The sequence below is a fragment of the Aphelocoma coerulescens genome, chromosome 10 (genome assembly GCF_041296385.1).
Source record: "Aphelocoma coerulescens isolate FSJ_1873_10779 chromosome 10, UR_Acoe_1.0, whole genome shotgun sequence".
NCBI lineage: Eukaryota > Metazoa > Chordata > Aves > Passeriformes > Corvidae > Aphelocoma > Aphelocoma coerulescens.
The window spans coordinates 17100280-17127017 of NC_091024.1; the positions used below are offsets into that span (position 1 = coordinate 17100280).

Consider the following 26738-nt stretch of genomic DNA (forward strand, 5'->3'; position numbering starts at 1 on the left):
GGTGGCACCGTTACACGTATCTACAGAGTGGAAGTGTGTGTTCAAGGCTTGTAGGATCTGGGACTAGAGTATCTCTTCAGGAAAGGGTTTACATGGAATAGGGAAGACAGTTTTGTGGAGGTAAATATGAAACTGGAAGAACGATTCTGTTTTCAAGGTCTGTGGTGGGTGGTCAGCATGATGATATCCTGATGTTGGACAGGAAGTTTTATCTGAAGGTATCGCAGGTTAAAAGCATTAAAGTTTGTGTCTCTTGTAACTTTAAATTTGGTACTAACACATAGCTGGTAACAAAGGACATCTTAACTTTGATTTTCATCTGCTGATGAGGTTGCATTATCTTACTGTATTCTGCAACAAGCCAACAATGGAATTTAAATTGTTTGGCTTTTATTAAAAATGCTGCTGCTGCTTTTGTGTTGCGTGTTTTACTCTGAAACAGTGTGACAGATGTCTAACTGTTGATGCCTATTCCTAATTGGCAGATGGAGGTCTGTCTTGGTTATGTGTTACTGGTTATTTGAGTGACAGGAGGGCAGTTTAGAGCTGCTTTTGTGACTTGGTTTGAATGGAAAGTTAAGAACACAGACTAACATTGAGTAAGTGTAGGAACAAATGTCTTGGTTGATGGATACAGGCTTTGAGAGAGGTATTGAAGACAAACAGCTTTTGTTTGGGAATTTTTAATGTACTTTTTAGGAAGGATTTCCTTGTCCTTCTGCAGTAGGGCATCCTTTTAGTAGAAATACATCTTGGACTATCTTATTTCAGAATTTACTGAAATTAATAATAATAATAATAATAATAATACATGCGGTGTTTATAATGATGCTTTATTTCATGTTTTGTGGTGGAAGTTAGGTGGTTTTAATTCAAAATATATTATATTGCTTTTTATCTTTAATTGGATGTTATGGTAGCTTAAGTGCCAAGTCATCAGGCTGACTAGATATATAAAATAGCTCTGATGCTTTTCTAATGTGGGCAAACTAGGAATAATAGTAACATCAAAAAAGTTGCACTGTGTAAGGCTTTTGCACAGTTAGAATCATAGACTCGGGATATCCTGAGTTGGAACAGACCCATAAAGATCTTCGAGTCCAGCTCCAGGCTGAACAGACCAAGTGCTCTTAGCTGTCCCTGTAAGGCTTCCCCTCCAGACCCTTCACCATCCTCATGGCCCTCCTCTAGACCCTCTCTAAAGCTTTTTATCTTTCTTTTGCTGTGGTGCCCAAAACTTGATCCAGAGGCTTCTAGTTACTAGACTTGCAACTCAAAACTTAGGTCAGCAACTTCCTGTCCCAACAGAGGCTGCAGTGGGTTGTAATTTAGTGCCTTTTACAGGGTTTTTGACCAGTAATTGCATCTAATATCAATTTAATCATGTGGTTTATAGTAAACTTTCCTATTAAATGTAAGCTATGACACTTCTGATTAGATTGGATGTAGGTAAAGGCAAGTAAAGTACTGTATGTGTCAGAAGGCTTCTCTTCTAGGGAGAACAAACAATTGACCAAGTTTAAGATGTGTTAATTTTGCTGCCATTGCACACTGTTCTGCTTTGGGCACCAGAGAAAAGAATCCTGATGTTGAATGTCAGTGGTATCCTCTTATATGTATGGCAACATCAAAGAACATGTCAAGCAGGCTGGTTACTAGTCAGAGTCTGGCACCACATCTGGACCCACACCTCCCAACAAAATCCTCCCTTCTTTCACCTGCCAGAGAGAAATAGCTTTCCTTTACTGAATCAAAATATCTTGTCTGTATGGGGAGACTTCTGATGGGGTTAAAGATGGAGTAAATTATCTGTGTCAACCCAAGCATGGAAGGGAGGAGGAAGATAGAGTAAATGCCTGGGGGAACTCTGGCTTAGCAGAAGTGATGTAGAGAGGAGTACTTAGAACATGCAAAGCAGGAAAAGCAGATGAAGAAATTAAAGAATTAATTAAAATGAATTCATTAGAAGAACCTTGTGTGATGCAGGAGAAGAAAACAGCTATGTGCCAGAAAGACAAGTATGACCTTTCTTAAGTTAGGTGGCTTTGCCCATTAATATAGGTAGTAAAAACCTTTCAAAAAAAGGCCTGTTTTGTCATTCATGTAAGAAGTTAAAGCAGCCCTTCTTCTCTCATGTCCTTTACTTCCCAAACAAGCAAGCAAAAGACAAACCAAAACCCCCACATGCTTACTTACCCCATGTTAAAATATGGGTTTAAAAAAGCCTTTGATAAAAATGATGTTTTGGGGCTGTTGAGAGTGCTGTCTATAAAAATAACTTCAGTAACTTTAAACCTTCTGCTTTGACTTTTTGGCCTGATTTTGCTCCCTCACTAGGTACTTTCTACACTTGCTTCTAAAAAAGAACTATATTTCAGACTCTAACTGAAATTCTTATATTAGATTATTTATTTTAACAAAGATAATTCTTGCTGGATGAGACATTTTGCTCTTCTTGGATCCTTTTGGACAGAGTATCAGTTAAAGCCGAGAACTGTCTTACTGGTATTGTTGATATGTGCTTTTTTTTGTTGCATATTTATGTTCCTGGTAATACCCTTGTTCTCCGTACTTCTTCTTCCAGTGTAAGCAGGTCTGTACCCTCTAAAGTGAGTGCAGTGTTTGTGCGTTCCTATAAATCTTCCAAACATTTCATCGCTTCTGTCTTTACCATGGTCACATGTCATTTATACCTGCTCTAACATTATCCAATTTAACTTGTTTTTACTTCTCTGATGCTCTTGTGGCATCCATGAACCTCTCAAGGAAGTGCTTGGCAGTCTGAGTTGTTGGGCTATAGCAGTGATCACCTGTCCATAGCAACTGTTCCCATGGTGTTTTCCACACCTGTGTTAAATCTGCAGCTGATGGGGTTTGTATGTGGTCACAGGCACAGCTGGAATAGAAGGTACAAAGTGTTTTGTTTGTACTGTGTGAGGGCATTGTATGTGTAAGTAGTCATGGACATCCCAGTTCTTGCTTTGCTTTGTGAATCCCGGGACACTCGCTGTGCTTGTTTTTCATGTAGCACCTCTTCTGTTTTAAACAAACAGTGTTCTGGCCCCCCAAAGTCTTTATTTCTTCACTCTGAATAGCCAGTTCATGTAGAGCCCTGAAATTTTTAAGAGGCTTTTTAAAAAAGAAGTGGCATCTCTATTTCTCACTGGACAGACATAGGTTTACCAGGACCAAAAATTAGGGAACAAAACCAAACCTAATCTTTTGGGCCTGTTCTTTTTGTCACAACTGAAGCTTGGTATACGAATAATAAACAATGAACTTTTAATGGTGGTGGCAAGGCAGTATTAATTGCATGGGACTTTTTTAATAAGCCATTTTTTCAACCTTTTGAATTCTTAAGATGCTGACTTTGGACAAAGTAATTATTTTGTCTTTTTGTCTTTTTCCTGACAGCAATATTCAGTTAGAGTTATTTTGGTTAAAGACATAATTTTCTATGTTTTCTACACCTACAAACATAGATCATTTATGGGCAAGAGTTTTGGGATAATTTTTTCTTGTTCTTGGGGATTCCACTTTGGGGTTGGGGTTTTTTGTGCCTTTTTTTTTTTTTTTTTTTTTTTTTTTTTTTTTTTTTGTCTTACCTATTAATTTATGCTTTTGATAAGGACCAATCACATGTCATCTTGTATTAAGCACTGGACTTCTGAAAGAAGAATCAAATATTTGTATTCATAAGCCATCTTCTGGATGGGGAAGTCTGGTGTTCTTATGCATTAAAACACATGGCAGAGGTATTTTTTCATGTTGTAGGAAGCTGTACACCACACATCCTGGAGACCTGAGGCAAAGAAGAGCTTCAAAGTAGATGATATATGCACAAGTCTCCCATAGCTGCATTACAGGTTGAGTGAATGTGGGGCTGGGTCCCTGGGAGGTCACTGCAGCTGTTTCTCTTCCATACCTAGCCCTAGCTGGAGTGTGACATAGAGAGCAATTCCTGCACTGCCATGGAGCTGCAGCTGGTCAGGTGATAGCCTGCTCTAGAATCCACACTGGAGCTATTGGCAAGCTACTTGTGGGCTCCCTCTGGGTCTCTGTTAACTAGGGCTTCAGTTTAGTGCCTGGTTCAACAGAGTGTGTGCTCTGCTACTCACAGGAGAAATGTGGCTGGGAGTACCTGTGCTCTCAGCTTATGCTATCAGTTGTTGTTACAGATGGTGGTAAACGGAATTATGGAACTCGCATAGATGAGTGAGTTCAAAGGAGAAAAGGATTTGGTTGTGACACCTGGTCCTGGCAGTGTCTACCCCAGTTTCAGTGGTAAAACTGTAGCCTCAGTTCAAGTCTGTTGGCCAGTTTTAATGTTTGCTGCTCTTCAGTTGCATGTTGTCTTGAAAGGAGTATGTTCTCTAGTCAGCAAAGTTAATGCATTCCTCTTAGAGACAGGCAGTCTATAAATAATCCTTAAAATAAACAAACTTGGGTGTCTGTATCAGTAGTACAATTTTAATCGATTTAAAAATTATTTTAGATGAAACTGAATTACCACCAAGTGTAGCTTATCTTACATTCAAAACAGAATGAGAGGTAGGCCATTAGTTAGTTTCTGTGCACTTTCATTGTATCTAGATTGTAAGCTCTAAAATACATTCTGCAGGGACTCAGCCCTTTTAAAGTTGGTCTCCGGTGACAGATAATAATTTCAGTCATGTCAAGTAGTATTAAGTTTCTAGTGTTATGTTGTTTTATAGTGTTGAATTTCATATTGAGTATTTTTAGTGTTTAAAATCATGCATCTCAAAGGTTGCTCAAAGCAATCTATAAATTTAATTCAAAATGCTGAAAAGAGAGTTTTGGTGTTGAGGATGTTGCAGTGTCCACACTGAAGCACTGCAGTGTACAGCTGTGGTGGTAGAACTCACAGGAGCACTGGTGTGAACAAGTGGCTGGAGAGCACTGGATTCAGATCTTAGTGTGGTAGTCAGATCACACTGTAGGTTATTGAGCTGTGAAAAACATGGATGTTTCAAAGGTTGGTCTAATTCTGTTGATTATAAATTGTAATCTGAGTCCCTTGTTCTCTTTTAAGTAGAAAGTAGCTTATCTTAAGAAAGGAAGCTTGGGGTGGCAGCCGTGCCGTAGCTGGGGGACACGTGCTGGAGGAAGTGGCAGTTTGCTTGGCACCCTGAGTATTGAGCTGATCTTGGTCATAAGTCTCCAAGGCCTTAGGAGCAGGAAACTGCCTTATGTTACACATGCACATGGCATCCCCATTCTTTATTGCCTTACCTACTTTAGCCATTTGTATATATTTGTTTTGCCAGTGTTTATACTTTAAGAGCTTTTCTGTATTAATAACTTCCAAGGTGCAAGGCACTGCTCTGTGCCTTGTTGTGTGGGACCACTGGTGTTGGGTTCTTTGTGTGGGTGAAGAGTTAGATGAAGTTAACCTGAAGGAGCCTATTTAGCCCACTCAAGGTTACTAATGTGTTGTGGATTCTTGTGGGCTGCCCAGAAGGAATGGAATACAGTTTGTCCCTTTAAGTTGTGAAAGAGTAACTAAAACTGGTTGCACTTGTGTTTAATTCTAAAATAATTAATTTTACTACTTTTGAAAAAATGTTGACCTTTACCCTGGTGTGTTTCCTCATGTTAGTCTCCTGTATTTTTGAATGGGTGCAATGAAAGACTGCTGCCTCTTTAATTTACGTACTGTTACAAGACATTGCTGAGATCATCTGAAAATTCTTTGCAGATGTTACTAGGGACTAAAGCCAAACGTTCAAGTTCAAAATGATTAGACTTTGTTCTTTTGTATGAGGCTGTATGACACACTGGTATGTTGCAAGGGTTCCCCACCCTGCCTTTTACAGTGATCTTGAATCCTACTTCGTCATTTTTTATTTTTACTGTAATTATTCTAGAAAGATCTAATTTAAAAGCAACTTTCTGAAGCTTCATTTATCTACCTTTGTAGATTGAGACAGTATACTGACGTAGCACAAGAAAATTTTCTCTTGAAAACCACATTAAAAAATAATTGTGTATTTAATCCAAACCCTGCAATACCTCCTGCTGAGAACAAAAAAAAAAAAGGAGTAATCTCTGGGTAAGCTTGTGGGGAAAATCTGTGGGAATAAATTGATGTCCCTCAGCTGTTGGATATAAATGAAAAGAACAAGTTTCTGCAGTACTGATCTGTAGATCTGTCCATGGAAGGTAATTAAACTCTTGAGCTCTGTTCTGTGTCCTCACGAAACTCCTGTGTGATCAGTGCTGATATCTGGTGTTTGTCACCTGGTGGTGGCAGAGGTGTGTGACAGGGCCCTGAGTGCTCACAGCCCTTCAGAGTGTGATGTAAATGCACTGGCATCAGGTGATGCTGGCACTGCTGCTGTGTCTCGGGGGTGGCAGGCTTGTGCTGTGCTCTCAGACTCCAAGGCACCCTTGGAAGGATGAGCAGGACAGCAGCAGCTGTAGGAGCTCTGCCATAGGAGCATTGCTGTTTCCCAGCTCTGCTGTCCAGCTGTGCAGCTTCAGCCACTTGCTGTTCACAAGCAGCCTATAGGGAGAAGTATTTTCTGAGAATTCTCTCCCAAGATTCAACAAATTGAGGATGAAGCATATTGATTTTCATTTATGTGCCTCTTCTCACTTCCTTTTTTTTGAAGGTAAGTTACAAATCTGCTTGCTTGGTTCAAAGTCTGCTTTAATTCACTTAACTGGAGTGACTGCAGAAAATGTTTTCCTTTCCTTTTGTATATCTTAAGACTCTTACATGTCTTGCAGTAAAGAATTTGTAAGATGTTCTCCTTTTCTAGCTCAGCCCGTTGAAAAAAATCAAAACCCCACAACCTCACATATAAACAAAGTAGGCTGGGAAGGACCAATGCTGTGAAGTTGGATCAAGCCCAGCTTGAAATTTGATGCATAAATTCCAATTTTTCTCATGCTGATTTGCTCAAAAGGGTAACAAGACTTTGTACCTTGACTCCTCCCCCCATCTTTTAATGCATTCCTTTTTATTGTAGTCTATGTCCCGTGGTGGTGAGTGCCACAAAGTTCTGTTTATCAGGGAATCCCATTTTTAAAACATGTTTTATTTCATTCTTCCATTCTTACTTCAAAGGAGTAAGGTAAGATTTAGTCAAGTAGGAAGAGAGCTTCTTTAAGAGGGTGAGGCTTTTACTTTATGCAAGTCATGCAAAACAGTTTCCTTTTTGTTTTAATAAATTGTGGTGCATCTTTTATGTTCTTTGATAGATGGGACTAAAATAAGACTTTTCTAGCAAGCGAATCCGGTATTCCTTTTTTCACAGCTTCTTTGCCAATTTTTGTGCTTATTGACTTCTTAAAATTTCTTTGGCTTATATATTAAATAAAACCAACAGGTAAACAATTTAAAATGCTAATACATTGGATATTAAAAAAAAAAAAAAGTATTGATTTATCAGAGATGGAGCAATAATCTGCTGGGGTAGATATATGGGCTAGTGTATGCTATCAGAGATTGATGTTTATTTACATCCTGAATGGTGCTGATTTCCTGTCTGATTTCTTGCTCCAGCTACACATGTACGGTCCTGGTGCTGCAAACTAGTGTTGAGCCACATAAAAAATTAACTTAAAATACTGGTGAACTGGGTAATAAAGGTAAAGATTAAGAATTCTAATATTTGCCCGCCAGTGGCAAGATTTTTTGTTTTGGTTTGGTTTTTTTACACTAGTTTGTATAAGTTTCTTTTCTGTCTGCCTTTTACTGCTTGTACAAAGCATTCAAGAACATTGCCCTTCCAGAAGCATTCTGCTGAGCAGACTGAAGTCCCAATAAACCTTTACCTTCAGGAATTGTTTTCTGGTACAGTTGGAACAGCTTACTGGCTCCAACCAGCATACTTTGGTTTGGTTTCTTTGTGCTGTAGCATTTTCTGCAACAGCAATTTTGTTGAAAAGAAGAAACAAGACAATCTGTCCAAACACTGGTACTATGTACGGAAAAGTTGTGGTGAAGTCCTAGCTGGAACAGATACTGTAGCATGAAAAACCTGAGATACTGGCTCTGATGGCTACAGGGTTAAAATCGGGGTGAGGGGAGAACAAAAGTAACAGTGATGCCCTGAGAGCAAGCTACTGTTCTAAAAACTAAAGTAACAAAATGAACTTTTTCAGCCTCCCTGCTCAGTTCGTCCTTACATTCCTGTAAGAATTGCGTCAGGCTGGTTTGTTAAGGTTCATGGTAGAAAACCACTGGTACTAGACCTGGAAAAGGAACCTTTCCATATATGTTGCTGGGCAGTCCCAGCTGTTCACTATTGTAGTATTGCGAGCTCTTTGTAATATTTCACAATGTCTCTTTAAAATGATTGCATTGCAGCTTGATTACGGGTAAAATCTGCCCGGGTGGGTTGAAATAAGAAGAAATGTAGCTGGTGAGTGGAGTAGGGGAAGAGGTAGTGGCAGAAGAGCTTTGGGATATGAAATGGGCATGACTTCTTGGCTTAAACCAAAAGAGGCCAGGTGAGGCCAGTCCCCCTGGCCTGTGGCATTTGGCTGTGTGGCATTGAACAGTGGCTTGCCATGAATTTTATTAGCTTTGCATAGCAATGCAAGGTAGACACAGCAACCTACAGCTCCCATGGTTTTCTGTGAGAGCCTTTGTGTGGCACTGCCCAGTGTGTTCTTAGACAGTTTTGTTGGAAGCTATGGAAGCAAATACCCTCAGTAAAGTGAGGAGAGAGGATGCATCCCTGGCCTATAGTTAGCAAGGATCTGGAAAGGATTTTGGAGAACAATAAGCCCTCAGCTACTTTTAGCCCATGCTGCAAGGGAAATGCAAGCAATTACAGCCCTAACTAATGTGCAGTTCAAATTGCAACCTGGGCTCCATCCTTGCAGAATGCAAGTTTGTGATTCCTGCAACAAATGCTTCTGTATAGCTCTGATCTAATATTTACTGACATGCTAGGTGGGCACCAGTGTGTCAGACTTTCATGTGACAATTCCACTTAAGCAGTTAAAGATAATTATCCTGTTAGCATTTGCACTCCTCAGAATTAATTTGGGTCTGTGTTTTCTAAAAGCTTCTAAAACTTAACTTCAGATGGACATCCAAATGTTTCTGGGCTTTTTCTCCCTACTGTAAAAACAGCATTTCATGTTGCATTTAAAACTGCAAGCTATGTGATCCTTTGCAATCAGACTTTAATTCACAAATGTCTCCTCTTTATTTGGCCTGGGTAACTTTTCAAACTTTTGTATCCCAGTGTGTGGCTGTGCAAAAGAAGAATGGATTAATAAAGGAAATCTTCTGTCAAGAATTAGTGTTGAGAGGCTATAGTTGTTGGAGTGTTTCTTCAGTGGTGTAATTTCAATGTAGCTGTAACCAGATCGTGGCTTGTACTTAGCCATGCAAGAGCACTTGGCCGGAAGTGGCAGCACATGTCACCAGGCTTGCTCTGAACATGTGTAGCTCACCACTTCCTCATACTGACGTGAAGGAACAAAAGAAACATCAGTTTCTAGTTCATTTTAACCTCCAAAAAGTTGCAGTGGCAGAGGTACTTACAGCCTTTTCCCTTTATGTTCTTTTTTTAGCTTTGAAATGAATCTTTGAGAATTTTGACGAAGTTCATACTAGAAATCTTAAGTTCGGAGAAGATATTTTTTGTGCAGGTCCTGACTTTTAGAAGTGATCAAAGGAATTGGTTGTATAAATCATTTTAGTGCTGCAAGGGAGATGAGTAACCACAAGAAAACAGTCTGTGCAAGACCTGGATTGGTGCACATGGAAAGCTTGCACTGCATTCAGGAGTCCTTCTCAGAAAGCCACCCCTCCAGAAGTCTGTCACTGTCTGTGCTGCTGTGTCTTAGCTTCAGCAGTTCACAGGACAGGCAAAATTCTCTTTAAACCACAGCAGTCTCTGAATCTAGTTTTCCTGATAGTTGTTGTACTAAAGCTTCAGGCCTACACAAATGAACTTTTAAAACTGATTTAATTTGCTGTTGCCACAATACAATGCTTTCCAGAGAAATCCCTGTTTGTGCTTTATAACCTTTGAGGCCAAAACAAAATCTATTCAGAGCAAAGGTTATTTGTTTTCAGACCTGAATAAAATTATCTGTGGTTTCAGCAGCTGTGATTGCATCTAGTTAAGAGAAAAATCTTTACAACGAGGGAGGCAGAATCCTCTCCAATGTGAAATGGAAACACTTGCCAAATTTACATTACATAGAATAGGGGTATTTTGAAAGTACATATAGTTCTCATGTCATTTTTAGAAGAGTGTGAATTAATGAAAATAGCTTTTTTCCTGTAAATCTACCAGTGAATCTTGTGAAATTGCAATTGTGGTAGTAATCATAGCATTTTAAATTAATGCAATTAATTTCATACGCTGTTAAAGTGCTGATGTGATATTTTTGCTCATAATTTGTATTCTAAATAATGAGCTGAACTGCATATCCATGGCACATTAAGTGGCTGAAACCTGTTATTTTCAGTATATTAAAATAGTAATATTGCATGTGAGAAGAATGAAATTCAAGTAGCTAATGAACATTGATATTTCATATTCAGTTTCTGCTGTGGTGTATTAAAAACTCCCATAACTCCCTGTTTAATGGATAGATGAATTCTTAAAGCTAGAAACAGCATTTTTCCAATTAAGATACTCTTGATAATTATCAATTAAATTACATCTTAAGAAAGTTTATTTAATTTTTTCTAACTTACCCCCATCGTTTACGAACTACAACTGCATATCAAGTAACTGTTTAGGATGCAGTGAAGAAAAGTGGGGCATTTGTTTCCAAACTGATTAATTTGGGGGCTACTGTCACAGGATTGAAAAATCTGGCAGTCATGTAGTAGTGAGACTTGAGCAGTCTCAATTTGACCTGTGTTGTAATACAGATTTAGAGATGCAAAAGTTAAAGTAGTTAGGATTAAGACTAGTCTGTTTGGAAATCCATTTCACCCGTCTAAACCTTAAAAAGACATTATTAAGCCCATCTGAATTTATTTTTAAATCTTTTTCTAAAACCGATGGCTTAAAATCTGAAATTTGGTGTCAAAAACAGTCTGAGAACTGATGGCTACCATGTGGAAGTATAAGGGGGAAAAGGAGAGAAGTGTTTTCTTGATGCTTTTTGGAGCTTCCTCGAAAATCTTAATTGCTCCCAAATGAGTGCTCTTTAAAAAGGAGTCCTATATGTCCTGTGTTGTATTGCCATTTACTGTGATGTCTGATTAGATTGCACCAAACATCAGTTTTCAAAAGTAGGTGCTGGCTTTGAAAAGGAACTAAGGGGTCACAGGATGTATTTTTAATTCTGAGCCAGAGGTACCAGGGAATTGAATTGAACTGCAGGGACTAGTCAGAAGTTCAGGAGAAATACACATTCAAACTAATGACCTTATTAGTGTAAAATGGAAAGATTTGGAGATAAGTCTTCCTCTAATGATCTTGACTAACTAGTAGTGAGTCTGAGTTTGGTCTGCTTTCATTGTGCAGAATAATTTATGCTTGACATGTTGGATGCAGCTGAAAACCTTTGTGCATTCTCAGCACTTCCAAGTGTGTGGAAGAAATGGCAGTTTCAGAATAGTTCTTTTGACTAAGTTTGCTCTTACCAAATTGCCAAAGGAAATGGAACACTTCATTAATTGCAAAACTTAAGAGTATCTCTTTCTCTGGCAGGAATCGACTTTAAGATCAGAACGATAGAATTAGATGGAAAGAAAATCAAGCTACAAATATGGTAAGTATTCCAAAGTAATTCAGGTTTTCAGTGACTTGAATTCACTTTGAGAAAGAATACTTCATACATTTTGAGCTTCAGTGTACCAGAAGTTTCATACCTTTTATTCATTGATTGTCCATAAGGTTTATGCTTTCTTCTGGCTTGCCCTTGGAGAAGTTCTGTGCTTCAGTAGCACAGGAAATAGCCTGTTCACATGCGAGCATTACAGCAACTTCCTATTTTATCAAAAGCTGTCCTCTTAAATGTGCTTTTAGCTTTTCCATATGGAGGAGAAATATTAACTCAATAGCTGCAAGCTAAAATATGCAAGCCAGTAAAATGTAATCTCCTCTGATACTTTGATACCTGGTTGTACTCGCCAAGGCACAGGTGGGTGATAATGCTCCCATTCCTTGCATGGTGGCTTAGTAGAAACTGAGTCTCCTGAGCCAGAATCGAAGTGCAGTGCCAGAAGTGGCTGGTAAAAATTTCCTGTCTGTAATATAGGTTAAAAAAGGTGGGTTTTGTCGGGCCTTTGGGGTTCAGCTCCCCTGAGGTGTGACTTGTAGCCAAACACTTGAGTCTGCTGGTTCACTCACAGACTGCTTTCAAGTCACCCAGGACAAAACACCAGCACACTGAGGTGTAGTGGCTGACCTTAGCAGCAAACTGTATGCGATAGTGCACCATCCTGATGTATTTTACTGCTGTGTGTTTTGACTTTTGTTTAAGATGGGGCTTGGATGGATCAGAGCTTTTTTTTTAATTACTGGAGGGCAAGCTGTGTGGTGCTGAGTTTTATTGCTTGCATAAAAACTGGAGTGGTTTTGTGCCGTGTTTCTGGTGCTGCTCTAACTGCTGATGTAAGGAGGGTAGCTTGGGAGTGAGGAAGCTGCTGAGGGCTGAAGAAACACAAACAGCCAAAGGTGTGTTTTCCTAATGAACAAGTATCAATGCATTGTTATTTTGTTTAATAAGACATCTCTAAGTACAGATGAGTGTAAAACAAATCCTTTTTTCCACTGAATTGTAGGGATACAGCAGGCCAGGAGAGATTCCGCACAATCACGACAGCTTACTACAGAGGAGCCATGGTGAGTGCTCACACTTGAAAAAACCTAAACACAACTAGTGGAACTGGTTTGCTGTTCCTAAGGTTGTGTCGTGTAAGTCTTCCACTGGAGGGCTGCATAATTGTGGCTTGAGATGTGGGGAATGAAGTTTGTGGTTTGGTTGGGGGTTTTCTGTTTGTTTGTTTTTCGTTTTTTTAAACGTGCTGGTACTTGGTCTAGGCCTGGTTTTTGTGATGAAACTTCCAGCCCTATTGTCTTTTTTAATATAATAAAAATTTCTGCAGGTTTTAATAAAATAAGTTGCCAAGCTTTAATCAGATAGGTTTGGTTTTTTTAAATGCAGTCAACCCCTTTAAACACTTGAAGTGTTTCAAAAGCGGATAATGAATTATTTTAACATTAAAAGTGTGTTTCACAGAGTTGCTTTTCCTTCAGCCAGTAGAGCATGCAAAGTCTGGGCTGGAAATACAATCACTTGCAATGCCCGGTGTTACTTTTTCCTCCACTGACAGTGATTTGAAGTCAAATAACTGACTTAGAGCCTGCACCCTTGTGGTACAACGCTTCTAATGGTTCTTAATGCTATGATTTGAGATACTTTATGTTGGGACATCTATAATTTTGACTTGGTGGTTGCTACCTGTGCTGCTGTTATAGGTTCTTGCAGCTTTGTATGAACAGATCTGTGACATTCATAGGCTGTGGGTCCAAATAACTCCCCTGTTATAGAAGACAGGGAGAAATAGTAATGGTTGTGGCTCTGTATTAGAGCTTTCCAGTGCTTAAAAAGGCTTTGGCAGTGACCTGGTCTTCTCCCCAGTCCATGGCCGAGGACTTCTGTTTGTCCTATGAGGAATGATTGGAAAGGCCTTAGGAAATGGAGGTGAACCTTGCAATCTGTGCTTTATGCAGTGGCTCTGTGGCTTCCCATGCTTTGCTAACTGTTGAGGTCCCATGCCAGTGTATGTACAGGACTGGTGGAAAGAGCTAAAGCTTCTGGGAGAGCCCCAGGGGCAGCTTTGCTGGAAGTGTCTGCTGGCCCCAGGTGACTGGAGCTCACAGGTTTGATACCATGGACTACTTAAAGCTACTGCATCTAAACCTGACTTTAACCATAGAGTCCTGGTTGCTGGTGTGGTAGAATTTCTAAACTTGTCCCAACTGTAGGCTAATAATTAAAAGCTTTGTATAGGTGGTGTGTTTGACCTCTAACAGTGGCAAAAGATGTTAAATAGTAATATTTTGGGTAAATTCCCAGCCATGGCATAATGCCTGGAGAAAAGATTTATACACCTGTAATACTATGTTGAATTTCTTTGGAAGTATAATTAAAACTACAGCATACATCAAAAGTCAGCCAATAGTGCTAGCTCATCTAACTAGATTTTCCTAACTTTATTTAGGGAATTATGCTGGTGTATGATATCACAAATGAAAAGTCTTTTGACAACATAAAAAACTGGATAAGAAACATAGAGGAGGTAAGTGCTTCGTTCCATCTTATGATTTCCCTGGGACAAATAACAGTCAAGTAATTACTTTCATTACAGTAGCCAACATATATGGCCATGCACCACTTGCAAGTGAAGTGTGTGCTGTTACATTTCCAGAATAGCCAAATGCCTGTGCATGTGTGCAACCTGCTACAGAGCTTATGGTACACATTTGATCTATTACAGTACTTGGGCAAATGTAATCTAGGAGTATTTATTCCAGCCTATTTTAATATTTTTTTGCTTGTTTCAAAAGTCAGCATCTCTCAGTAATGCCTTCACATTAGATAATTTCTCTAAAATAAAGTAGTCCATTGTGGAGGAGTTTGATACACAAGTTTCTTTTCAACAATGATGCACTTTGTTCCTAAGAGATTACTTTTTCTTTTTCCAGCATGCCTCTTCAGATGTAGAAAGAATGATCTTGGGTAACAAATGTGATATGAATGAAAAAAGACAAGTCTCAAAAGAAAAAGGGGAGAAGGTAAGATTTGGTAACTTACCCTATTTAGAAGCCTACTTCTTGTAGGATTCTAACTTCTGGATGTTGGTATGTTTTAGGCATGTGAGAGAGAATGGGCCTCAAGTCTCTTGTTTCGGAAACTTTTATACATATAGGATGCCAGGTTTGGGTTTTTTAGTTTTTAAATAGCACTTAACTACTTCAGGTTTGAATAAACTTCATGGTACTTCTACCTTGAGGGCAAGATCCTGTAAAGAACATTGACCTTTGCTATAGCATGACGTATTCTAGATCTCAATATAAAGTTTTGTGTACACTTTGATTATGTTGTACTCAGTTCACTGTGGTGGTCACTTATTCTTGTTTTAAGTACTGTTACTAAAGCTTAAGTAATTGATTGGTTGTTCTACAGAACAAACAAGCGAGGAAGAATACTACAAAATCTGTCGTGTACAGCTGAAGTGGTGTAGCTGTTGGTAACACAGTTTATGGGATGATTGTATTGTAGTTATCTGGTCCACAATCCATATCAATTAAGATTCTACCTTAATGTTCTTTTAGAGCCTAAATAAGTATTTTGGTGAGAAATTAATGTCTTTTGTTTTGTTTTGACTTTATGTGAGGGTATGACCAGTTCTAATACTTTGTCTAATTGTCTTTAATGTTCTTGCAAGAGAAAATGGAAGTGAAGCTTGCTTGGTTTGGTTTTCAAAGCTTGTTGAAGCATGCAGCATCTATTCTATTATGAACCTATTGTGAACCTATGTATGAAACATTCCCTTTATAAAGGAACTTCAAAACCACTGAAAAACTTTAACCTCTCTTCCAGTTAGCAATTGATTATGGAATCAAATTTTTGGAGACAAGTGCAAAATCCAGCATAAATGTGGAAGAGGTAAGAGATGGGTGCTACACTTAGGTGCTTCTTGAATTACTTCTGTGGAGGTATGTTCCATGATCTGCTGGGCTTTCTCACCTGACCTGGGACCTGAAGTCCCAACTGTGCTCCTGGGTCTGCTGCTACAATCCAACTGTTTCTGATTTTCTGGTAATGTCTGGAATTGTTTTATAAATGGGTGCTCACAGACTGGTTTACTATTACTGTAGCGAACAGTTGCTTTAGACGTGTGTGCCTTGCTACTTAAATTTCAAGTCCTTTTGGACAAGGAATAGGTGTAATTTTAGAACAGTGCTTTGGGCAGGAAATGGGATTCTTTGCTGTCAGGATAACATGCTACTGTGTCACGGAGCCTTCAGGTTACTACTAAATATGTGCTGTGCAGATGAGACTGAAAACTTGTGTATTAACCTGGAACACCAGGTCATAAGCTCACGTTCAAGGAGGAAGAAGACTTAAAATGCTATCTATAGATTTATAATCTGTTTTCCTGCAAATAAATTTTGCACTAAAACCACAAGGTCTCTATTTATGAGAGCATAAGGAAATAGAGTCGGAAGGAAGAGTGGCTCAAGTCCAGTCTATCTCACCATAAATCACTTGTGTCATCTCATGGAGGGTGGGGGGAGGATCTGAGCTGTATGAAAAGTGTGGACAAAAAAATAACTTTATCAAAAGGCAGTTAAATTAAGATTCATTCATCCAACAAGGTAGACTTGTTCTTAAGTGTTGCCCCTATACCTAATAATTAGAAGTCTTTCTATGGGATATTCTTTAGAAGTCCTACTTAATTCAGATCAGGCATCTGACAAATTAACTAGAAGCTGAAGACATCGGTACTTTAAAATAACAAGAGGGACGTTGTGCCAGCCAGGTGTGTTTTTTTCTGATTGCAGGGTGATTGTTACACAGGATAGAGTTAGAATGGACTGATCTGCATCATGCTGCACCTGGACTAGCTTGACCTGATTTTCACAGTGTCCTTGTGATTCTTAAAGCAGACACTGGAAGTGGGACCATGAGCAGTTAATACCAGAGTGGATAGCTGAGCTCCTCTGGAGGGCTGACTTGCTCTGTCATGTTATGGCAGTTTCATGTTAACCCCTGCAGGTCATGAAATGCACAACAGTAGTTTGTGCTTACTCCAAAATGTTTGGCTCTCTGAATATTTTTTTAAATATTGACACATGAATGATGAAGAAAGCATTAAAAAATGCAGCTGGTGTAGGCACTTGACAATCACTAATGATTTCGTTTACTTTCCGCCAAATACTTCACTTTCGGGGAATTACACAATTGCGATATTCTTGGGATCAGAAGTGAATTAATTTATTTGTTGTGATTTATTTACATTATATGAGTGTCTGTCTTTGGATATATTCCAAACACAATGAGAGAGGAAGTGTTTATACTTCTTACAGTCTGGAACTGTCCTTAGATTATTAGGGTCTCCAGATAGCGTAAAGTCTTGCTTTATCCTGCTCCTGGAGAATTGCAGAATTTTTCTGCTACAGAAGTTTCATTGCTCCTTCGTACATTGAAATCTGGGATGCTGAGATTTGCCAGAGTAATTATTTATGGTTTTTTGTTCTGTTTTAAATAGAGATATTGGAAGCTTAAATAGCCTTATAGGTAGTCCAGGAGTAAAGCTTTTGGAGGACAGAAAGAGAGCTAACCTTAATGTGAATTCCCAGGGTTTCCCTTCTCAAACGTCTCTGGGTTTCTAATTGTGATGCACAGTTCAGTTTGGGGGAGAAATAAAATCAGGATTAGTATATGCTCTTCAGCTCATTTTTCTTCGTCCCCCCAGATGTATGCAGTGGGAGGGTCTGTTGACTTGCTTCAAACATTGGCGAGATGGAGACTAAAAACGGTCTTTTCTTCTAAAGCATGTTTACTGAAGTTTTAAATGTACAGCTATTGTACATAGAGTGTCTTGCAACTCAGAGTGCTTTTAGTGGCCTACAGAACACTGTGTTGTTAATGTGTCTGGCTATTCCAAGTTTATCATGTCCTTCATGTGTCTTGCTCCTAACTCTTGTTTGTTTTTTCTTTATTTCCACTCCTCACCAGGCATTTTTCACACTTGCACGGGACATTATGACAAAGCTCAACAGAAAAATGGTTTGTATTTCCAATTAGCATACAAACTAGTTACAATGAGAGGACAGCTATCATAATTGGCTGAGTAGTAGCCCTACCAAAACACTCCTGGGGATTACAGTAGTTGCTAGATCAAATTTGAGCAAACAGTGATTTATCACGCTCTACTACACATCAGTGCATAACTATTCATTATTTTGCATGAACATTAACACCTCGGCAGCCTGAAACTGATGTGTTGTTCCAAAATGCAATAGTGTGATCTGTCTTTTGTTATGTAGTCTCTTCTCCAGCTAATTCTTAAGATCTGGATTGTTATGTAAATGTTTATTTTTTTTACCAAGTTATTAACAAAGTCTGGATAACTGAGGAGGTCAAGTTGCAGCAGATCTCTGCTCTGGTTATTGCCTTGCAAGCAGGGGAAGTGGGGAGGAAGACTAGAAAAGCTGGAGGTCTTTTTTCTGCATTTTATGATGTTGACACTCTTTTCTCTTTCAGAATGACAACAGTTCATCGGGGGCAGGTGGGCCAGTAAAAATAACAGAAAATCGATCTAAGAAGAGCAGCTTCTTTCGATGCACGCTACTTTGATGAACTTCTAATGATAGACTGCAGCACACTTAGAACCTTTTCTGCTTCTTTGAAAGCACAGGGTCACAAAGCCTCAGAAATAATACCACCAAGCTGCTGCTGAGAGCTCCATTGAACGTAGACTGCGATACACAAATACCAAGTGGATTTTGCTCACTAAGCCTATTGACCTGTCAGGCTCTTCTTTCTCAGATATGGAAGCTATGAAGTGGAGACACAAATGCAAGATTTAACTTGTTTTCCTTTTTTACTTTCTGTTTTATTGCCTGTTGCAAAAGCTGCTATGTTTCTTTTAACTTTGCACATCCATATTGGCCTCTTACTGCCTGTTACAGCACAGTCTTACATTTGTATTTGCACAGTTTGACTTGTAAGTAAGATTCTTAACAGATTTGTGCAGATTTCTTTCTCTTTTTTAAAAAATTGATTTTCAAGCAGAAGATCCAGGGGAAAAATTAAGTCTCATTTCCTTTATTTTCTATGCTGTATACTTGTGGCCATGCAGTATGGATGTTGTTGCTCTAGTGATGAGAATCACTGTAACAATTGGAATTTAGCAATTTGTACAGATTTTGTCTCTTAGATGCACAAATCTGTTTATGCAGAAGCTATGGCTTCTATTCTGAATGTAGTATGTTGCTTTTCTTTCTTTACTAGACTTAGCAAAGTTGTGTTCTGAATTGCCAGTCACTGTCTGATTCACAGATGCACCTTTCAGTTATTTGAATAAACACAGTGTCTCTCCTCACTTAACTTCTCTTTGTTAGCTCAGACTGTCTGCACTTTTTTTTGTTTCTGATGAGGAAGTACACTCTGGATTTGAAATCATCACCACAAATTGGCCTCATCACTATCACTTAAGTGGCTTGTGGAAGCTGAATGCATGAGTTTTGAGTAACCTCTTTGTGGATTCACTTGTTCAGAAATGACTGCTTCTAAAGGTGACTTCCATTTCTACTCTTAATTCTAAGGATAGTTTGTTAACGTCTGTAAGCATCGACCCTTGACAACAGAGGTGTCCAAAACCAAGCTTCCTGGGCAGTTGCTAAAGTATATCAAGTTTTGGCACTAAGGAAGCTTTGCATTAGGGCTGTAATGTACTCCTAGTTATGCAGTTAATGCTGAATGTGTGTCTTTGGTCTGCTCGAGCAGTTGTTTTTTCATCAGAAACTGGTACAGTGACCTAGACTGTTAGAGGTGAAACATAGTTGCCTTTTTTACTCAACTGAGCATTGTATAACCTAGTCTTTGTTCTACTACTTTTTTATTGTCTTCTGAAAAATTTCCTCAATGAGCAATTAAAACAGGTGCTTTAGTTCTGTTGGTGTGCCAAACGTGGACCATTGTAAGCTTTAACTACAAGTTTGTGTCCAGCATGTTTGCTGTTAGGGGATGGGTGTGTTCTGTCATTGTCAAAGGAAATGTCTGACGCGCTTGCTTTTGCTTCACTTTGTTGTCTGGAGTTCTAAACAGTGAGTTGGTTGTTACCACAGATAACCACTTCATTTTGCTGTGTCAGGTACTGAATTTGTCTGGGTCTGTTCTAAATAGTTTGAAAGGGAACAGGCCAATAGCGTTAGACGTAAAGCTTTTGATTTTAAAAGGTTTAACCTTAGTAGCTGGTTCCATAAAATTTTAAGTGGTTATCAGCCTGTCCCTGTGTGTAGTTTAATAGAAGTAGTTCTTGTAACTAGTTGGTGGATCTCATAAACTGCTGTTGCTGCACTAGAACAGAGAAACCTTCATGGCAACAAGGTTTAGTGAAAAAACAAAGCAACCCTAACTGCTCTGGTGTCTACCCTTGATGTTTTTCTTGGACAGGCTAAAGCAGTTATGTTTTCTGTATGGTTAAAAAAAGTGCTTCTATACAGAAAGTGTTGTGACACCAATTATGAATGTTGTTTATTTTCAGTAATTTACCTCTGACTTATTTGGTGTCGTAATACTTTGATTTTTATCTCAGGGGTTGTCTGCAAACCAAAACTGACATGTTCTGTGTTTGGCACTGTTTACAGAATGCTTTGTATTGTTTTTCCTGTCTTCACTGTGTGGTAAATGTTCATTCAATATTAGTCTCCATGAACTTCCCTTTGAAAGAGCCTGTAAGTAGTAGAGTCTATGAAGTGCTTCTTGAAGCAGCAGCGAATTGGGGTATCTGCTCTGTATGGGGGAGGGTGGGAGGGAGAAAAAAAACTTGCTATTTTCTTACATTTAGCTGTGCTAAACTGTACATAAATGTGAGGTAAGACCATAGGAAATTCACTTTATGCATGAGAAAGTACTGCAGTAAATATTTCACTTTGCTTATTGTTCATGTACAGTTCATCTTTTTCTATTTGTAGAAGAATTTAATGCAATTTTGTTGTCATCTGCTGAAACTGAAGAATTCTAATTTCATGTGGTCTTATGGATAAGGTAAAATGCAGATTTCTTTCTGTCTTTGCCCCCACCCCACTTCTCCAGCAGTATTAGATGGCTGAGTGGCTGCACTTTATCAGTGTGCTGACTTCTGGTCAGTAGAGACCTTTCTGTGTACAGTCTGCCCTGTCAGACGTGGAAAAATGTGCTGTATCTTAGCGTGCAAATCAGCTGTATGTTCTACTGGGATATTTTAGCTGTGTTTTCCTCTAGACAAGCGGGTGATGATAATGGTATGTTCTGCCAACGCATCAGATGCTGGGTATTACAGGCTTTCCTAATATCACTATGATTGTTTTGTGCAGTCTCTGTTGCTACTTTGCTCAAGACTATATAATCCTAAGTTTTGAAGGACTCTTAACTATACCTCAGTCAAGTAGTTAGTACTCTAATGCCCATTAGAATTAAAGTCATATACTTATTATTCATTAAGCAGCAAATGTATTTCTGTTTTCTTCCAGAAATTGCCATTAACCTTTCAGGAAACAGACATTTTTTGGTGGATTTCAATAAAACAAAAATGCTGCTTATTCTTTGAAGTTTTAGGAGAACTTCCCTCAGCCCCATGCCTGTGCGCTCTATCTTGACGAATATTTTTCTAAGTGGTTTTTTAAAAAAGTCAAATGAAAAACAAACTGATCTCAGTGCTTTGCAATATTAGCTTTCAGTCTGTGCTCAGCAAAATATGCACAAGTAGTCTTTGTTGAGTGTATATAGAATATGTAATTGACTTATCTGGGAGTTCTAATATTGCTAAAGCTTAAACCACTCATGAAACTTAATGCAGCTCACTTTTCTCTTTGGGGGACAGTCTCAAAAATGCTGATTGACATTTCAGACTGGTAGTTCTTTTTACAGAAAATATTTCCCATTGTAAGTAACTTTCTCATACTAGTCTGCTGAAGTTAAGTGAATTACATGGATCATTTTCACAAGTGAATAAAGGAGTCTTGAATGTACATATCACATTAAAATATTGTGAATGCATAATGATTTGAAAGTACATCAATAATATGTAAAATGCATAAATGTGTTAGTTGTGAAAATGCATCTGTTGTTTGGTTACCTGTTAATGTAACAGAATTTTTGCAATGTTAAACTTGCTAAGGATGGGTCTGTAGGTGATAATAAGTCTTTTTTCTCCTCCATTCACTGAACTGCTTATACCATTCTCATTCTTATAAATAAAACTTGTATTTCTTTCTTCCAAAAAAAGCAGGATTTACATTGATTTTTCTTGTTTCTGGTGAATTTAACTATTTCAGTGCATTCCTATGGCCTTACGAACATTTTTGCAAATAAAACTTCAGTTACCATTATTTTAATGCTATATAGCTACTAAATTCAGAAAAAAAAGTATAGTCTTTGAGAAAATGCTTAATTTTGAAACAGAAGTGTTCTACTGTGTGTGTTTAAGCACATTTTACCTCTGGTATAAAGGTGTAATGTGAAAAGCTCCTGCAGATAAAAGTGATCTTGTCATGTGGTTAACTTGTAAACCTAATCATTAATCGTGTATTGATGTATATAGACAGAAAAACCAAACCCAGCTCCTAAGAAAACCTTCATAGTCCAATAGTTTTATTATTTCATGTGAACTTTTTTACAATGTGTGTCTCAAATAAAAGTTACATAATGAAAAGCATTTTGGAGTATTTTGTATGAAATATTCCATGTAGTTTTTATACAGTTGGCATCTCCACTCTACTTTTGATACATTTGTGGAAAGGTGTCCAGCTGAGTTGCATCTGTAAAGCTTAGTTTAACTAGTGATAAACCACAAGGGTTTTTTTCTGGCTTTGCTTGTTCCTAAACTTGACTCTTCTTTAGAGTTGTCCAGAAAAACCTTTATTTCTGTAGTGATTGCTTAAATCTAAGTATATTATTTTGATGAGCTTCAGTTTCCTAAGAAACCATTTCTCCAGACATTGAGTGTCATGAAATGCCCTTTCAAAGTAAGTTTTGAGCAATGCCTGTAAAGGTAACATGAGACACCATTTCCAATTTGATTAGGAATTATCTACTGACTTAAGCTGTTAACATTTTCTTTTTTGTTGTTGCATTAAATCAGCATTATATGAAAGGTACAACTCTGAAATAACCTGGAGCACAAATATCATTGCATCAATATAGCACATACTGTTTATCCAGCATCCTTCAACACTGAGAAATATTCCCAAATTGAGGGATTTGACAAATACTTGTTAGCTGTTACATTAGCAATAGTTTCTGCCTTTCAAATTATTGTGGTTTGGCAGTAGCTTGCAATTGGTACAAAAATTAGCAAACCTAAGGAAAGAAGGGTTTATCCACCCAAGACAAAAGCAGGTTAATAGTTGAGACATCCTAAGGAATAAATGGAAAACTCATGGATGACAGATAGCTTCTAAAGTGTGTTTTCTACGTGTTCGTCTCACCAGCTGTATTTAGCTGCAAGGATATATAGCAACACAAAGCTAGAGTTCCATCCTTGTTACACCTTACTTTTTCTTGATTCTGGTTTGCTTTGTTGTGCTTGTTTTCATACTTCGGCAGACAAATTTGCTGCTTTTGGAGCAGCTGTTTAAGCATTATCTTACATATCCCCTAGATATGAACTGGGTTTATATGCTCAGTAGTCCTTAGGTCCTTGCAATAGTTAGTGACATTTTAAGTGCATTTGCATTCTGCATTTGTTAAAAGGAAATAGCAGGCATGCCTACACTACATAAAAATGGTGATTTATTACAGCTTCTGTCTGGATCTATTTTTGGTTGCAGATTAGCAATTATGATACGAATACTGCACACTTGTAGATCAGAGGCAAGTTGTTGGTACACATGTAGAATGTTTCCAGTTTTTATAATCTGGTAAATTGCCTTTTTCATAAATTACTCTTTTTCCAACTTGGTTGACTAGTGGCTCTTAAGAATTCTTGAACTGTACCAAAGTCATCATTATAATAAGATTTCATAATAATTTTTCTTTAGAAAGGTCTAATCTTCAAGAGATGAGATACATAAATGAAGCTTTTATGCTGCATAATGTTCTCACCATCTGGAGGTTTAAAGAAAGGGCATGGCATGGAATGCGAAACATACTGAAAAGTTGTGCTCTTGGATGTGTTGTAGTTGCTTCAAAAATTTTTTACTGTCTTCAGCAGAGCACATCAGCAATAAGCTGCCAGTGTGAACAAATGCTCCATGAAGTTTCTGAGTACATAGTTGGTACTTGTTGATAGTTCAATTTGTGAAATAAAGTTTTAAGTTATGAACAGGATATGAGAATTTTCCCCATCTGAGGGATGAACAGATTTAATGAATTGTGGAAAGTTGTGTAACTTGAACTATGCCAGTGAATACACTGTACTGCCTTCAGAGTGACCAAGAACTCTGTGAACGTGGCACTAAGTCTTGAGAATTTCACCCTAGTTAATCTTAAATACCTTCCTTGAGTAAGTGTCTGAGATGACTTACTGCAGTTGTGACCTTTTCTGCCTATGCCACCCTCCAGAGGCGTGTCCATGACACACAGCTCTGCCTGGTATCCCAGGGCCTCATGTTTGGCACTGGGCCGTCAGATCCATGGACTTGCTTCAAAATAGGTTTTGATTTCTCAGGGAAATGCTACCATTGTGCTCACTCACCTTTCTGACTTGGTTTAACACCTTTGCAGAACAGCATAAGGCAATGATGCTCCTGTGACACTCCCTTTGGGACAGGAGCTGGCAGAGCCCAGGGCTGATGCCCTTCTCTGCTGCATCCTCACTTCCAGTTCTGCCTCACCCACACACCTATTTTTGTATGCAGTGGAAAAGTGCACACTTCAATTACCCAATTAAATACAAGTGAAGTGCAAATTATATTTCTTTTTAAGAAAAGTTGAATGTTTATTTTTGTGCTGTTCACAAATCTGTACTGCTACTTTTACTTACTTTTTTATTTTTCCTTTTTTTTTTTTTTTTCTCCCCCTCCAGGCAACATAAGGAACTAACTAGCTCTGGTCTCTATTCTAGATGAAGGACAGAATTTCTTCAACAAGGCTGAACAGCTTCTGTCCCTGTCTTAATGCTGCCGAATGCTGCTTCTGAGCTTCTTCCCCCAACTGCAATGACTTTGTAACCCTCACCCTCACACTTGTGCTCTGAACCAATAAAACACGGACAAAAGGCAACCACATGTGTCTTATGTACTGTTTATATGTAATTTTCCAGAATAGCACTGGTAGATGTACTTGAAATTAGGAAATGGCTGAGCAGCTCCTTGTGCCAAGTGTGGGGAGGGGACCGGCCTTTAAAACCAGGTCTTGATTAATTAATCGAGTTCAATGTGCTGTTTAGGCAGACAGGGCTGCGTTACTCTGCAGCTGCTTCGTCTGCTTGAAGGGAGGGCAGGGGCGAACCCGATGCTGCACGAGGCAGGGCCGGAACCCTTCCCCTTCCTCTTCTCCCGTTTAGGAGCAGCGAGACCCCGCTGCCCGCCTTGCTGAGGGGGTCGGCGGCGAGACCCCTCCTGAGCGCATCAGGTGCGAGACCCTTCTGCCCGCCCAGCTGAGGGGAGATCAGCTGGGAGGCCTCGCTGCCTGTCTTGGTGAGATCGGCGGCGAGACCCCCCCGCCTGTCCCGGTGAGATCGGCGGCGAGACCCCCCCCTTCCCGCCTCGCTGAGGGGGCCAGCGCCAGCCTGCGGGGCCTCGGGCCGCCCGCGCCCTCCTCGCAGCGTGAGGCGGGCGTGGCTGCGGGTCGGTGCCGGCGGCAGCCGCACACCCAGGGCAGGCACTGCGGGAGGGTGGCGGCCCCGCGTTCGGGGGCAGAGGGCACGGGGGCCACACCAACTCGGAGCCTTCCGCGCACGGTCGCGGAGGGAAGGCCGGGGATGGGGACGGCTCCGAGATGCGTTTTTCTTAGATGGCGTAGGCAGCTCCCGCCTGCCCCGGCCTCTCCTCAGACGCTCATGTGGGTACCCCACACCCCCGGGGTGCTGGCGGGGAATGCGGGCACTGCTCCCCGGGAAATCAGCGTGGTCCGTGGCCTCGCGGGCCCAGGCGCCCCACAGCGATCCTTGGTGGCCACAAATGTCCCCAGCGCCGTGTCCCACGGCGTCGGTCACCCTCTGGGCGGTGACCCCACCGTCCGGGGTACGCCAGGTGCGGGCTGTGCTTGTGTGCATCTCCCAGCCGTACCGTGGTGCCTGGGGATAAAAAACCCAGTGATCTTCACGTGATGGTCGCTGTTGTTTGGTTACCCCTGGGACGTTCGTGAGGAAGCTCCCCCAGTGCTGGGTTACGGTGAGCGGCACGGCCGTCAGAGCGCCCTTGAGTGCGGCGGTGCACGGCCTCTGCCCTGCGCAGGTGACTGGGGTGTCTCGGGAGGGGAGGGGTGTCCCAACCGGGAGAGGGCCGGCCCCGAGCCCCGGCTCGCCAAGCTGGGCCCATTCCGGCTCTGATGTCTGGGCGGGCCCTCCATTTTCATACATACTATTTCATGTGCACTTTTGTGCATACTCATTTCAAGTTCCTGTTGTTTCATTTCTGGTGCCTGGCAGGTATTCCCAAGAACCGTAGCTATGTCAGAAAACAGACTATTAAGTGTTTTTAGAAGCTGCTCATACTTTTCTCTATTTTCCTACACAGTGTAGTTAGGCTAGTAGTCCTTTGTCTTTCCCTATTAACGAAGTTTGCTTAAATGGGTAATAGGTAGAGTTGTTTAAGTGGTTTTCAACCACCTTGTCCACATCAGAGATGAAATTGCTAGTTTAAATTTCTCTTAAAATTAAAAAATAGTTTCTTGTCATAGGAAATGCACACTTTAGCATGTATTTGTTTTGTGGTATTTCTCTGCAACTCTAACCAATTTAGTTGCCTCGTGGAGATCCTTAGTAGAAATTTCAAATGCTAGTGGAAAATGCAATATGTGTAACTGTTTTTAAGGTTTTTTGCCCCCTCTTTGGTTCAAGGCTTTTGTCTGGCTCGTCTCCCTGCTGCTTTCTTCTCATGTGTGTTTTGTTCCTGTGCAAA

At 39.8% G+C, this 26738-nt stretch overlaps 1 protein-coding gene across 5 annotated transcripts in view; it reads left to right on the forward strand.

The window, feature by feature from the left end:
• Positions 1-24897, forward strand: part of RAB8B (RAB8B, member RAS oncogene family) — a 29653-nt gene extending 4756 nt beyond the window's left edge. The window contains exons 2-10 of one of the 5 annotated variants that reach the window (XR_011154119.1): positions 11664-11724; positions 12740-12800; positions 14183-14260; positions 14667-14756; positions 15565-15630; positions 17707-17757; positions 18235-18259; positions 18389-20742; positions 24701-24897. Coding sequence is in view for 3 of the 5 variants with exons in the window: in XM_069025621.1 (XP_068881722.1) it covers positions 11664-11724; positions 12740-12800; positions 14183-14260; positions 14667-14756; positions 15565-15630; positions 17707-17757; positions 18235-18259; positions 18389-18534 (578 nt within the window). In the remaining 2 variants the exon portion in view is untranslated. Of the gene's footprint in view, positions 1-11663; positions 11725-12739; positions 12801-14182; positions 14261-14666; positions 14757-15564; positions 15631-17706; positions 17758-18234; positions 18260-18388; positions 22391-24700 lie in introns of those variants that run through there. The other 4 variants (XR_011154120.1, XM_069025622.1, XM_069025623.1 and 1 more) reach the window with 4 other exon arrangements.
• Positions 24898-26738: the final 1841 nt, after the last annotated feature.